This window comes from Marmota monax, unplaced genomic scaffold (genome assembly GCF_021218885.2).
Source record: "Marmota monax isolate L192 unplaced genomic scaffold, Marmota_monax_Labrador192_F-V1.1 WCK01_AAM20220418_F8-fsc00918, whole genome shotgun sequence".
Classification (NCBI taxonomy): Eukaryota; Metazoa; Chordata; class Mammalia; order Rodentia; family Sciuridae; genus Marmota; species Marmota monax.
Window position 1 is genome coordinate 77,313 of NW_026694320.1, and position 16,601 is coordinate 93,913.

The following is a 16,601-nucleotide window of genomic DNA, read 5'->3' on the forward strand; positions in this document are numbered from 1 at the left end:
GTTTCCATAGCTTATATTATATTGTGAATTGAACTGCTGTAAACATTGATACGGCTGCATAATGATAGTATACTGATTTTAATACCTTTGGGTATAAACCGAGGAGTAGGATAACCAGGTCAATAGTGGTTCCATTCCAAGTTTTCTGAGGAATCTCCATACAACTTTCCAGAATAGTTGCACCAATTTGCAGTTCTGCAGGCAATGTATGAGTGTACCTTTCCCCCAAATCATCATCAACATTGATTCTTGCCTGTATTCTTGATAATTGCCATTGTGACTGGAATGAGATGAAAACTCAGTGTATTTTTAATTTGAATTTCTCTATCTGCTAGAGATGTTGTATATTTTTTTCATAATTTTGACAGTTTCAGATCCCAAGACAAGTGTCATTCTACAGCCTAGAAACTTCCATACTTAGGAATGTAACTCAAAGCATAGTAGGTTGCTACTTTTCAACTCTAGCATAATTTGTAATTAAATATACACAGGAATAAAAATGGACTAATTATGTTTATTTCTGTGATAAGATAAATTGTGTACGTTGCTTAATATATTTTTTATATTTCTGAAAGCAATTGTATAGAAATTTGAAAAAAACTTACATTTCATGATTAATAGATAATTGTAAAAGGAATTATACTAGACTGTGCATTATCAAGTCATTCAAATTTATAAATCTTTAATATATTAAATTTTAATCATTATTTCTTCATTCAATCCTTCATTCCTTTCTTCCTCATTTCTTCTACTGGTGAGGAATAGGCAATGTATGTCCTTTTGTGCTTTTCTGTAGTTTTAATGAAAATTTATTTTCCGTCTTCATATTGTTCTCTTAAGTGCAATGACTGTTTATTTGCTGCGGATTCTTTATTTCCATAGTTCATGATCCACTTGGCCTTCAATTCAGAAAGAGCAAGAAAAAATTCTTCCCTACTCCATTGCAGAACAGAAAATATTATTTTCCTCTTTTTCATGAGTGTACCCAAATCCACCAGCACATATAGAGTTTTCCTTTGATTATCCTTTCTCTAATTTTATCTCCAAAAATTAACCTAAAATATTTGAACCCCTTTTTATTGATTTTATTATTTTAAATACATAACAGTGGAAGGCACTATAATTCTTACTACACATATAGAGAACAATTTTTCATATATTTATACATAAAGCATGTTCATGCCAATTCATGTCTTTATACATGTACTTTTTTGCATTACAATTCTTATGACACATATATGCCACAACATTTCATATCTCTGTTGGTATATAAACTAGGTTGACACCAATTCGAGTCTTCATACATATACTTTGGATAATGATGTCCATCACGTTCCACAATCTATGCTAATCCCCTGCCCTTCCCTTTCTGTAAAACCCCTTTTCCCTTTCTAGATTTCATCTAATCCTCCCATGCTCCCCCTCCCTACCCCACTATGAATCATCCTCCCTATATCAGAGAAAATATTTGGGATTTGTTTTTTTTGGAATTGGCTAACTTCACTTAGCATTATCTTCTCCAACACTATCCATTTACCTGCAAATGCCATGATTTTGTACTTTTTAAATCCTGAGCAAAATTCAATTGCGTATATATGCCACACTTTTTAATCCATTCATCCACTGAAGGACATTTAGGTTGGCTCCACAATTGAGGTATTGTGAATTGTGCTGCTGGATCCACTGTTTATATATTGTGAATTGTGCTGCTATAAACATTGATGTGTCTGTGTCCCTGTAGTATGCTGTTTTTAAGTCCTTTGGGTATAGTCCAAGGTGAGGGATAGCTGGGTCAAATGGTGGTTCCATTCACAGATTTCCAAGAAATCTCCATACTGTTTTCCATATGGCTGCACCAATTTTCAGTCCCACTAGCAATGAATGACTGTACCTTTTTTCCCCACATCCTCGCCAACACATATTGTGGTTTGTCTTCATAATAGCTGCCATTCTGACTGGAGTCAGATAATATATTAGAGTATTTTTGATTTGCGTTTCTCTGATTGCTAGAGATGATGAGTATTTTTTCATATATTTATTGATTGATTGTATATCCTCTTCTGAGAAATATCTGTTCAGGTTCTTGACCCATTTGTTGATTAGGTTATTTGTTTGTTGTTATTGTTTTTTTTTGTTGTTGTTGTTGTTGTTGTTGTTGTTTGTTTCTTTGGTTGTCTTTGGTGTTTAGATTTTTGAGTTCTTTATATACACTAGAGATTAATGCTCTATCTGTTGTGTGAGAGGTAATAATTTGCTCCCACAATGTAGGCTCTTTGTTCACCTCACAGATTGTTTCTTTTGCTGAAAAAAAAACTTTTTAGTTTGATTCCATCTCATTTTTTGATTCTTGGTTTTAATTCTTGTGCTATAGGAGTAATATTAAGGAAGTTGGGGCCTAATCCCACATGTTGAAGATTAGGGACTACTTTTTCATCTATTAGATGTAGAGTCTTTAGTTTAATTCCTAGGTCCTTGATCCATTTTGAGTTAAGTTTTGTGCATGGTGAGAGATAGGGGGTTAATTTTATTTTGTTGCATATGGATTTTCTTTAGACCCAGCAACATGAAAAAAACTGTATAAAATGACAAATGATTCAGAAAGAAAATTGCAGATATAAAATAAGCACATAATGATGGAACTGCAAATCTTTACAACTCTAGAAAGCAGTGTGGAGATTCCTCACAAAACTTGGAATTGAACGACCATTTGACCCAGCTATCCATTTCTCAGTTTATACACAAAGCACTTAAAATCAGCATGCTACAGTGATGCAGCCACATTAATATTTACAGCAGCTCATTTAACAATAGCTGAAGTATGAGACCAACCTAGTTGTTCTTCAACACATGAAGGGACAAAGAAAGTGTGGTACATGTAGACAAAGGAATATTTCTTAGCCTTAAAGTAGCATGGAATTATGGCATTTGTGAGTAAATGGATAAAATTGAGACTATCATCCTAAGTGAAATAAGCCAGTTCCAAAAACTCAAAGGCTGAATGTTCTCTATGATATGTAGTTGCTAACTCATAGGAAAGGATAGTGGGTGGGGTAAGTATAGAATTTTATTGTATTAAAAATAGGAGAATGAAAGGAAAGGAAGGAGACAAGAATAGGAAAGACAATAGAATGAATAGAATATAATTTCCCTGAGTTCGTATATCAATAAATGAACACTATAGCTCCACATCACAAAAATGGTATCAAAATTTGTAATTGGTTGTACCCCATGTATGAAAAATATGTCAAAATATGATTTTCTGACTTATATGTCTAAAAAAAAAACTAATAAAAATATAAGCACATGAAATAACACCAAATCTCATCAGTCTATGAGTATTAAAGTAGCAATGAAATATGCTACTCATCTATGAGATGGTTTAAATATTCCACAGTGGCATTAAAATGGAAATAAATGTATTATACTAAAACTGTATATTCACTGTTAACTCCAGACGCCTTAAGGTGATGTATAAATCAAAAGGAATGATGACTTATGCTCAGCTAGCCTGAGTTAATCAGTTCACTAAGACAAGTCTATGAATTACTGCATAGATATACGCATACACTGGTTATTCATAGGAAGAATAAACCACTTAAGTGAAGATATTAGCCTATCATTATAGTCCCTTTCTTCATTAATTTAAACAAAAATGCAGTTTCTAAGATTACTGAGTTGGAGATGTTAAATGCAGACTATTTTTTCACCAGGCTTGATATTATGACAACATAAAATTAACCAATTTTGTTGTTACGTTTTAAGGTTTTAGATTATTGAAATTTGTAATTAAGTTGAAAAATATCTTACACAGGCAAGAAAATTTATTTTAAAAACTTCAAATTTTCTGCTTCCACTTTAAGCACTACATCCCAATTCTATTATTCACATGTACAGTTTGCATGAGTCCAAAATTAAGGAGTTTTAAAAAGCAAATAGAAAGAAAAAAATAAAACCAGCCCTTAAATATCAGTCCACAGAGACATCAGGAATGTTTACATGTTTAACTCAATTATATTGTTTTAAAGATAATGCAGTTACAGAGTTTAGTGTTCAATTTGCAACAACAATTTCTAGATCCTGATGGGAAGAGACACTGAACACTACTAAAACTATGATAAACTCTTGTTGCATATTGACTTATAATGATATTATGGGCTATCATCTTGATGGGTTTCAACTTCTGTGCCATACCTTCTTTGCTGGTGATAATTAAAAATTTTATTATCTTTAGTCTTAATATAAGTGTTGGGATTTTTTGTTTTGCATTTTGCAGTTCCTCTGAGCATTATGTGATGGAAGAGAATTATGGTGTGCCACTAATGTAAACTACAATCTGATGTGTTATTTTATAAACATGAGGTTCTTGACCACCACAGTAAAATGACATAAATTTGGAACCTCTAAAGATGAGAGACAGGTCCCACAACCTCATATGGTTGTTTTATTGTCATAATACTAATTTCATATACAGGACAGTAATAATTGTTTTTGTCCACAGACTAGAGGCCAGAGATTTACAAATAGACTTCATTGGTTGAGACATCTTTGTATCCAGAAATTCATTTGGGGAACCCGGGCCCCAGCTGTCTGTCTGAGTCTGAGTCAGATACAAGATTGTCTAAGTCCTGCTAGTACCACTACATGTTTTTTTTTTTCCTACCAACAGTAGGTATTTGTTCATAGTGCTGGTGAGTCTGGCTGTTGATCCTAGAGATGCGGAGAAGGGGAATGGCTGTGTAAGCACAGGCAATGAGAGGGAACCTATATGCACAGAGCCATAAAAGTGAAAAGCAGAGGCAGGGGTCAGTGACTTGGGAATTTAAGGCAGAGAGTAGTGACTCAGGCTATGGGCCTCCCATAGGACTCTGAGGCCCTTAACTATCTGTGCATTGACAGAAGATTGGAAGGAGGAAAAGAGTCCAGGCCATGGTGAACACAGCTCCTTCTTAGGCCTCACTCTAACAGCTCCACTGCCCCAGGCCTTTTATACCAGCTCCATTTGTCTCCCAGAGTTGGGGCTGCTCATTCAAATGTCCCTATCCCCTGTATCTTCCCCATGTGTACTAGCAGTGTCTGGGTCCCTGACACAGGGAAGATGGCATGATGAACTAGCTTACTTAGCAATTGAAGTCTAGGGATAAAAATGCTGGGACCACACCAATGTCCATGTTCATGGATTCTGCCCATCTGTGCATCTGTTTATTTTCCTAAAATGAATTCTGCATTGACCAAAACATGTTTAATCTGGACCGTGCACATCATTATATCCTGTATTAGAGCATCAGCTCTGGGGAAATTGTAAGACACAATTGGGACAAAGATATCTGGAAGGGGGGATTTGTGGGTGTGTGGTGTAAGATAAGAGCAGAAGAAATAAAAAAGCGGTAAAATGTCAAGTGCTTGTTACTGAGACTCCTGGGCCAAACGAACCTTGTGTGGCAGAGTAACAGGTAATCCATAGAACAAGTTGTGGGAAATGCAACACCTGTTTTCAGATTCACAAAGGAGAGGGCAGGTATAAAAGCAGGAGGAAGGGATTTTTTGTTGTTGTTGTTGTTTGTTTGTTTGTTTTTGTACATTTATCACATTGTGATCCTGGTATCCAAAGGTGGAAATTATTCAGCAAGTTCAGAGACAATCAGTGCTTCAGCAATTTCTTCCCCTCCAATAGGAATAATGCTAACATTAAATGAATTAGATGAGTCTTTCATTTATACTTTCACTCATTTAATCTTTTAGAATAAATAAGGTATTTCACATGCATCAGACACTAGAGATACCTAGAAAATTCAAGTCGTGGTCCCAGGTTTTGGGAAAAGCAGGAATCAGGCACATGGGGATAGGAGATGGCCCAAATTGACACTCCAGGCCTGAGGGACCTTTTCCTCATGCAAGTTAGGGAAGAGGGGATCTCAGTGGTTGCAGGTCCTGCAGATAGCAAGGGCTCAAAAGCCCTGAAAAATCTCAACCTCAACTTCATGTTGGGTTCAGATAGGGGGGTATAGAGAAGGGAATAGACACAACCCCTGTCCTGAGGTTGAATGCATCACCAAAGCTGTTGGAGCACTCAGGAAGTACCCATCACAGGTCTTACAAAGAATCCCTCATGGAAACAAAATTTGATGTCAGTTCTCTGCCCTTAGCTAGCTCCAGGCAATGCTAACTTCTGGGGTAACTAGTCCAGGATCCTTCTTTGGGAGCTAGTGTCCCTCTGATGGGTACCCAGGTTCCAGGAGCCACTCAGCCAGCAGAGACTCTCAGCCCTGCCTGTGGTCAGAGGATCGTCCTACCCAATCCTTTCTTCCCCTGCTACTGTCACAGGTGTCAGAACTGTGATCTGAAGGTGTCTGTTCTCCTCCAGCTCCTTTCCATTTTGTTTCCTCCTAAATCATTCTTATCTAACATTTGCATCTGCTTTTTACAGTCATTAAACTAAAAAAAAAATCAGTCAGTTTAGAGAGAAAAGTAATTTGAGGGGAAAACATGTTCTTGTTTGGTTGATTGATAAAAATTTGTAAAATTCACAGTAAGAATTTTAACAAGATTAATAATCCAAATATAACATACATTTGTGTATGAGTACATTTAAATGTAGGTAGGTATATTTACACCTCAGGTCTGCCATACAAACATGTATGTGTGAGCATACACACAGAATGAGAAAAAGAAAATAAAAGAAAGAGCAATTATTTTCACAGATAATAGGTATTACTATATTTCTTTGTAGATACCATCCTCTATATGAGTTAGTTTAGAATAAGTAAATATATATCAAAGACCATTATTATATAGACCACATCTCAAGTGGCCACTGAAATATAATATATTATTTTATGATTTCCTATCATCACTCCATGTTTACCCAGCAACTGAAGGCACTGAAGGAATCATGTGCCCTACTCTTCTATTGATGCAGCCATAGTTCCTGACCACAAATCACCATCCACCGAAAACATGTACCTCCTTCTGGCCTATTTCTCCCAGAATGCATTGTGCACACCAGCTAACTTTAGGGCTTCATGGAGATGCCACAGACTCCCGCTGTGTAATCTCTACAAGTAGGGAATATTTTCAAGTTTGCCAGGAGGTTCTATGCTTTGAAGACTATTGAGAGCTCCACCAAAATCCTTTTGCAGACTAACAAATATACTGGAGAAATTGGTTTATTCCTATGCATTGTGGTAGGATTAATTTTCATTCATACTCATGAGGACTTTTTAGCAGTTAAAAACTTAAATGTAGATTTTAAAAGGTTAATAAAAGCAACATAACAGCAATAATAAACACATATCAGGATCTTAATGTACATAGAGTTTCCTTTTCTTCTCATTGTGTATTACCTTAACATAATAGTTTATAATATCATTTTCTATATATAAAGCAAAAAACTGACTCAAAATGAATTTTTAAGTATATCTTCTTTACATGTTTGGTCAGCATTGAGTGCAATAGGGCCTGTTCATGTCCAGGTATAATCTTCAGTCCTGCACCTTTGTATCCTTCATCAGAAGAGTCAGCCCAGAAGATGATAGAAGAGTGTTTGGAAGTCAGACTTCTATGGGAATTTCTAGTAATGCATATACTAGATATTCATATGACCCACTAAAATATACAGATATTCATATGACCCATTAAAAATATGCTTACAAAGAACTTTTTCAGGTATACATCCCATCTTGTGGCTGCCATTTGAAATTAGATCATTGTTCTTTGCAATGCCTTGCTATTTTTTATATGGGAATAATTTAGACATAGATGGTGATTCTGACTGCATATTAATCATAAATCTACACAACTAAATAAATAACATAATTAGAAAAGCAAAATTATATTGTGTTATAATCATAAAAATAAAATCAATTTTGCTATTATAATTTAAAAGCAAATTGACTACTATTTTGATCTCCATAATAAAATCAATGTATGAGAAAACACTAACCATCATTTATTAGTATTTGGAGTGAGAAGAGTCTTTAAGGTAGGGGAGGATTTTCTGAATCTTCCTGATGGTTACCTATTTGGAGATGAGCTCCTCTGCTCCTTCTCCCAACTGAAGCGGGAGAGTAGAAGACTAGTGTAGGAGGAGGCACACTGAGAAATGGATACACACTGGGAGAGACAGGATTAGGCCCATGGCATAATCCGCTAGTAGGACAAGGAGTCACGCAGCATCATCTTCCCATGAAAGTGTGGAACATTGTTACCCTCTCAATCTCTCTCCATTCTGTAAAGTATGAGACATTCTGAGCACATGAAGAGGTTTTGGTTGTACTTCCCCATGTGTTCAGATCACTGTGTGAATGCCACTACCCATATAGAGGAAGCAGTAATAATCACCCTCATCATCAGTCAGAGACCCTGTGATGGTGAGGGCAGCTTTGTTTCCAAGGGTGGAACCAGAGAATCGATCAGGGACCCCAGAGAAGCGGTTGTTTGTTTTGTAGATAAGTAAGTGAGGAGCAAGTCCTGGATTCTGCTGGTACCAGCTTGGGTAGTGACCTGTAGAGACTGACCCAGAACTAAGCCCACAGGTGAGTGTCACCATCCCACCTGGAGACACAGACAGTGAGGGCTCTTGGATCACAGTGGTCTGAGAATCCACCACTAAAAGCAATAAGACAGACAGTTATTGTTATTAATAGAGGTCCTCCTAAAACAGAGCTTTTATGTAGGCACCCCAGGATGCAGTTACCCTCCCCTGACCTGAACCAAAAGAGAGGAACACCAGTAGAACCATCATCCAGGCCATGGTGGGGATCTTCACAAGCACTTAGTGTCCTCAAACTCCCCACTTTGAGTTTGGCATTTTAAGGCCTCTTCAGACCCAGGTTTTCCATGCAAATTAAACTTCCTTTCTTGTCCTGCCCAAGTGCTCAGCTTGGTGTCCACTGAAGGAGACTATGAAAAAAAAAGCAGGTGCTGGGGACTCTCATAGACCAGTGACTATAGGGAACTGAGACACCTGAGTCTTAGTTGATGCCTTTCATGAGATCAGCTTCCTCACACTTCTTCAACCCAGGCACAAATTTCATCTTTTGAAAATTAGAGATGGAATGAAAACAAGGGTGAATTCTCCATGTCTATCGAGTTCATCAATTTTACCACAAACCCAGGCCTTCATGGTGAACATTTCTTTCCTCTTCAGTAAATGAGTGTTGTTCCCCTTGTGATAACTGTCAGGCCATTTCTTCAGCATAGATACCATATTGACACTACAGAGTCAGGATTGTGGGGCACTCCATAGTCAGGTCCATAGACAGAGGTCTCCCACTGACTGAATATGGAAACTGTTTCAAGCAGCCTCAGTAGAGCCCCACGTTCAGATTGCACACACCCACGGCACCAGCACAAGGTTTAGGAATCATCTGCTTCCACTCTAAGAAGTCATCTGTTATATGGCTTTGGCACAGGTGTAACTACAGAATTTGAGATAAAGTATGAGATTCTTACCAGCATCAAAAATAATAAAAAAGAAAACCATTTTCAACATACTTTAAAAAAGATTAATATTTATGATCAAATTAATGTGAACATCTCTACCATTTTAAGATACTTTCACTTGTGAAGATGATTAGAAGTACTAGATGAGGATACTTGGGGAGTCCAGAATAAAACTCCTTCAATTCCTTTGTGAAGTAAGATTTTTCTTTTTTAAAATAGTGGTCATAAATACAAACTAAAATAGAATTTTTAAATTGCTCATAATTATTTTATTATATTTCTTTGTTATTATTGTTTCATTCTAAATAATTCATTTTGAGGGTATTTTAAGAGATCTACTCGTGTTAACATTAAAGTTGGTTATGGCCAGCAGTCAAAAGTATCTGATAGAGTGTCTATATACAGATTTGATTATGTGTGTTTGTAATACAAAGAGGACAATCTGAAAGTTTAGTGAGAAAGAAATAAAAATACTAATTTTAATACATAAAAAACATAATAATATAAGTTTTTTAAGAGTTACATTACAACTCCCTGAAATAAAATGACAAATTATTCAGATGTAATGTAAAAATAGAAAAAAAAAACAATGGGTTAACATTATTTATCACATATTTAAATACAGATGAATTAGGAAATCACACTGAACAGCAAGTAATCATAACCTCAACAGTGAGTCATGTCTACTTCTAAAATTGTCTCAGACATTCTCATTGAAGCATGAATCAACAGTTTTCTCCTGTGATGTGCAGTTGGCAATAAGGGGCCAAAAGTAAAATGAGGAATAGGAAACCTGGGAGCAAAGAAGATTTAGGGGTACCTGGAGCTCATGTCAGCAAAGCAAAAGCAGCTCCCTTGTGTGTACAGGTGATACTGCTTGATTCAGGTAAGTGTTTAATTTGGACTGTGCATTTTATCCCTGAAGGACCCTATGGATACATCCTGCAACTAGGGAAATACACAGTGTATTGATTAGTCCCGTTGAGGTCCAATTGAGGTGGGCCCTATGATTCCAGTTTTCTCCCCTACAGTGGCCAAGTCCCACTTCTGAGAGCTTAGATGCTATCTCCCTGAGTGAAACATCTGACATTGTCTCATAAGTCTTATACCTGCCCACCCTTCAAAGTCAATGTTTAGAATCCTGCATAGACCTCACACACACACAAACACAAACAAAGGAAAAAAAATTAGCCCAAATCCTTCCTGTTAGTCAAGATAAGTCTTTCTCAGTCTAACATGAATTCCACTTCCTAACATACTGCTAAACTGTGGGTGCAATTTGAGTGTCTGCCAAAGGTCCATACATAGAGGCTTCCTCTCAGGTGACAGGGGGTAGGGCCTTCTGAGAAAGCCTTATTTCATTGAAGGTATGTCCACAAATATGATGGACACCCATATATAAAACCCTGTTCCTTCCCAACCCCCCTAAATTTCCCAGCTTAATGTGAGTATTCACCTTCGTCACCCTTCCCCACCTTATCATATCCGTGTCTAAAACACATTTGGCTACCCATTCCAGGCTTGAACACACAAATCCATGAACCAAAATAAACCTCTCTTTACTTTCTAAGAACCCATATGTTCTCTATGTTGTTTTACTAAAACCAAGTCAACTAATATTCATAATGATATTTTTTTGCATTTTTCTTTATAAATTAAATGGGATCACTGATTTCTTATTTCAGTATTGAGATCTACTCTTGCCTAATTTCTTCTTATATTCTCTCCAGATAGTCTTCTTGCTTGCTTCTTTATCTGAATTTCATCCTGCTCTGTAACCATTTTTTCATTCTGTCTGGAAAACAGGCCTAAACAATCACTCCAAAGATGGTGGAAAAATGAAATATGAAGCAAAGATGTGGGTCAAATCCCAAGGCTCATGTGGCTCTGGGGACACAGGTGCAGGAATGTCACACTTTGTTCAGGACACCTTCTGCACAGGGGTGTAAAAACCAGTATTTTTCTTTTTGGTTTGGTGCAGAGCCCTGTCCTGTCATGAGTAGTGCAACATCTCCCCCTGCTGGCCTCTGGTCCTGTGTCTTCAACCCTCTGATAACCTGGCAAGAACAAATGACCCTTTCTGATTTTATTTACCCAAGAGTAAAAACACCCTGGTGTTTTGTGCTGAGAATTTTTTTTTTTTTTTTAGTTTCTAATGATCTCCAGAAATCTAAATGCACTGTTTATGGTACCACATATTTCAGAATTATCTGGTATTTATTGGCTATGTTTCAGCCAAGTACTTTGGGTCTTTCCCAGTCTATGAAATTTTTGAACAATGTTTAAAGGCTAAAGTTCAGGAGGGGTCACAAGTCATAGTAATTCTGTCTTTGCTGCTCTTACAGGCTTTCTTAATTTCAGGTTGCTTCTTCACTGAGAGTGTCCTTTTTTTGTGTTTTCACTAACCCCATTCTTCAGGCCTTTTCTTCAGATGTCTGTTTTCCCTATGAGAATATAATATTATCAGGGAATGAGTGTTTTCTGCTTTGACTTGCTTCCCTGTGCTCTAATTTGCCCTTGAATGTCAAAAACTTGACAAAACCAATTTCATTTGGACTCTAATATATATGTAATCTTATTCTAGTTTTATATTTTTTTCCATATGAGTATTGATAAAATTAACATTGCTATGAATATAAATTACCTAAACTAAGCAACCATTGTGAATTTTTATATCAGAGAATCAGGTTCATTTGTTAAGAGCTGCATGGATTTAAATGTGGGTAGGTTTACAAAGTCCAGGCCCCCAAAATTCTGATATTTATAGAACATCATTTCACCTGATGATTATTCAGGGAAAAGCATAAATTTTGAGGCCTAACAGGGAAAAATGAGCATGGTAGAGGTTGGAGAGCTATGTGTTAGTGAATAGGGTTCATTATTCATCAGGGAATCTAAAGCCACACCAGTGTGTAATCTGAAGAGATAATGAAGCACAGCTTCCCTATGTTTTCAGATTTCAGGTAAGATGAGCCCAGCCTGAGAAACAATCAATAGACATGAAGGGGGTTGCAGAATCCAAATAGGAGTGTGTATTTTTTCATAGGCAGAGACAGAGTAATGATGGGTCACACAGGAGGAGTTGTGATGTTATCTCAATTTACCCGAGGTTGGAGAACTTTTTTGCATTGATAATGTAGCCAAATGTGAATAAGGGAAAGAGTGTGTTTAGGGCAGGGAGAAGACAGTGATAACCTTTTTTCATTCTGTTTTTCCATTTGGAACCTAGAGGTACTCAAGGAGACACTACTGACACACTTTGGCACAAGTTTAGGACTGAATCCATGATGACTGATCACTTATATCTGATGTCACAGATCTAGGAATTCTCACAGGAAATCCTGGGTACCAATTGCCATAGTAACCTCCAAAGTTTCTTATTGCTCTCTGTGTAAAACAAAATGACCTCAGGTTCTGAGGTACAGTATATATGGACAAATGTAGGCATATATATATATATATATATATATATATATATATATATATATATATATATATATACACACACACACACACACACACACACACACAAGTGGGGATTTCTTCTCACTGAAGGTCCACAGTTCACTCCTAAAATCTAGAGTGTTAGAACCCCCAATGGGTATTAGAGGAAAGAAAGACAGATGTCAGTTTAAATGATCTCAGAAAAAACTACCTATGAAAGTCTAAATTATCCTGAGTGGTGTCACATGGAGAAGAGTGTCATTCTTGGGACTTATTTCACTCAACTTCCCAGGAGGACTCTCAGAGTTTTCTAATCAATGGTGGAGCCTCACCTTCTGTCACTCAGGTCCCTCAAGAAACTTTGCTGTTTTCAGTTCTAAACTCCTTACAACTTCTCTACCCCAATGCCTAGAATTCTCTCCTTGACATTAAAACTGAAGATGCAGATACACAGCAAGGAAGCCAGGACAACCCTGAGCCTAAAATTTCTCTGATGCTTCTATCCTCACAAAACATTTCACATCTTAGTGTGTCAATTCCTGAGAGCCTGTTACAGCCCAGAGCACAAATAACTGGAGACAAACAGATGGGATCTTTTCTGAATCCTCCAAGAGCAGAGCCCATGTGGTGGAGGAATGTCCACCTGCTCGAACGTTCTCTGGCTCATGGCCAATAAGAAAACTGATTTGCTTTTTTTCCAGGGGGAAAAATTCTAACTCAATAGGCTCTGGTTATAAATGAAGATCAACATATGGATCACAAGGAAAAGTTTGAATGTTATTATGTTTATTTTTGTTGTTATTTGTTTTGGTGTTTAGTTTTTTCAGTTTTCCTGTGACTTCAGAAACTGATTAGAAAATTTAGAGGACAGACATTGTGATACATAACTTACTTAAATATATGTTATAATAGAGGGATATTAATTTAAAGTTGGTGAAGAGGTATAGTAAAAAATCCTGAGTGGGCTGATTGTTTTATTATACTAATTCCCCATCTGACTGTGTCACTCTGAAAAACATTATTGTGGCCAAAATTGCGCAATAATATTCAGCCTCATCCTCAGGCTGCAGCCCAGAAATGAGGCAGAGAAGAGACCAGAGTCCCCAAATCCATAGAAATTATCCAAATATGAGTAGTATCTCAAGGAAAATCTAGAATGGTTCCCCATCTTGTGCTGGTACCCCCATACCCCTTTTTCAGCAACACTGAAGACATTGCTCAGGGTGCTGATAAGTCTGACAGATGCTTCAGGAGCTGCAGAAAGGGAGGGTGGCTGAGTCAGCAGAGGCTGGGCAGAGAACCTGAAAACACAGACAATCATGGGTGCTAGAGTGGGAACCATATTTAAGATACTGGTGTTTGAACTAGAAAAAATGAGATAGGATGGGTCTGTCCTGAGTCTCTGAGACCTGTCCCTACCTATTTAATCAGAAAGTAGCAGGAGGAGTAAGGGCACAGAGGGTCTCTACTACTCCAGGCTTGTCTTATCCTCTCTGGTGTGCTCAGGGGGAAAAAAACAAGGTAGTTCATATAAATTAAACTCCTCCCTTTCTGCTTTCTCAGAGTACATCTGATCTCTGATTCATGAGCCTTAGAGATGATCTGAAGGGAAAGGATGCTGAGAGAGATGACTGTTCTGAGATTCAACACAGGAAATGTCATAGACAGAGCAGCTATTGGAAACCTTGCACAGGATCCTGCTCAGGAGCCATCACCAGGCTCTGAGAGCACCAGACTGAAGACCTCCTTGGGGAGCACAGGAAGAAGATCAGCCTCTGCTAGACCTGAGCCAGCTGTGAAAAACACAATGTAAGGCCTTGCACAGCTCCTCTTCACCACCTTCTGGTCACAGGTTAATCTTTAGTGTCCTCAGAAGTATAGAGCTTAATGCCACAGAATTTGCCACCATCGTTGGATATATGGCTTTGCCTGGAATACCTGAGTGATAAGTTTCACATAAGCACAATTTCATCAGTATTAGCATGTTGTTTGTCATTTTAGAATTATGTAATGTAGGGAAGAAAGAACAGAATAATGTGAATATGACAAGCGCTACCAAAATACAAATTCTAAACAATTGAAACTTACTATTTAGGACATTAAGGCGGACTTCTCAGAGGAATTGTACTTTCAGTTGAGTTTATAAAATTGAATGAGGGTAGCTGGGAATGTTGCACACTGGTAGAGTGCATGCTTAGCATGTGGGAGTCTCTGGGAAGAAGGTTGAATACCCATAAATTATGTGTATGTGATATATATATATATATATATATATATATATATATATATATATATATATATATATATGAAAATTTAGAGGATTATCAAAATGTTTATTAACAAATTAATTTGTACATACAGAAGCAATGAGAAGGGAAAACAGAATGGGGAGATTCATCAGAGTTCTGTTCAAAGATGGAATCTTCATAACATTTTAACCTCAAGGACCTGCTGGGTGAGAAAGAAAGACTATATTAGAAACTGGACATTTCTTGTTTGAATAAATAGGCAGAAGCTATCACTATTGAATAATGTGGAAAATATGGCAATTAGATAGTTTCTCTATGCATAAAAGAACTAAATACTTGGGAAGGAGTCAGAAATTTTGGCTTCTTTGCTCAGAAGCCATTGACTGCAATCTTCTCCAGTGCCATGCTGCCACCTTGGTGTTGAAGATGGGGTCCAGGCTGTTGAGAGGAGTCACTAATGAGGAATGTGGATAATAATAAGAGAGAAGAACTCGCGATAAAACCCAGATGACCCCATTCAATCAAGGAATAAATGGTAAAATAATCATGAAAAAACTTTATCAGCTAAGGCTGGCTGTTCATTATGTATGCATTTTTACTTAGTGATTCATGCAGTATGTATAAACATACTGACTACCATCTTCACTTCTGGGCCCCAGGTGATAAGATGATTGTAGGTTTAGGAGAGACTAGCACCTATTTGATTGGCCCAAAGAGAGGATACAGGAAGGACTGAAGATGATTTCAGATGTGACATGTGCAGACATTTACATTCCTGAGGGGCAGAACTGAGATGTGCCATGAAGTATACATGAGTGCACAGGCTGGGCTGCAATGATTTAGATAGCAATAGTCAGAAAGAGAAAGAGAATGAAGAAAATCCTTGTCCTCAGTATAAGATGATAACATATTTTTACCCTCCCTGGATCCTGCTCAAATTCTCAAGTTCCTTTTTTTCCCTCATTATTAGAATCTTTTCTAAACTTCCTCTTGTTTCTGCTACTTTGTGGCTTCATGACCACATTTGTTAAAAATTTTCATTGTTTCAAGTGAATGCTCATCGATTTATCAACTGGAAGAACTCAATGTGCCTGATGAAAAAAACCCATTTCTATACTCACAGTGATGCAGATGGCACAAAAATTCAAAACAGCTTCTCTCAGAAAAGCCTCAGGGACAATCTTGTATTTGTCCTCACTTGTTCATGTCTAGTCAATATCTGTTTTTTAACATGATGTTTCCTTACTTCTCTTATTGTCATAATTTAATTTTTTTCCCCTGTCTTAATCTTATAGTGACAGAATCAAGATAATAGTAATAATAACCCCATTAATTTATTTAGTATGACTTCTGGACATCTATTTTTCATTCAAATATGGTCTTTTTCTCTCTTATAGCTTACATTTAATGACACTTAGGTGGTTTGACAATTCTTTTCATACTGGGTCTTCATTTGGGATGCTTGTA

The 16,601-nt window shown here is 37.1% G+C and overlaps 1 gene segment (V, D, J or C); it reads right to left on the bottom strand.

The window, feature by feature from the left end:
- Window positions 1-8,284: 8,284 nt before the first annotated feature.
- LOC124109028 (immunoglobulin lambda variable 8-61-like) lies at window positions 8,285-8,770 on the bottom strand. The segment is given in 2 exon segments: window positions 8,285-8,604; window positions 8,704-8,770. Coding segments are annotated over 2 exon segments (366 nt in total).
- Window positions 8,771-16,601: the final 7,831 nt, after the last annotated feature.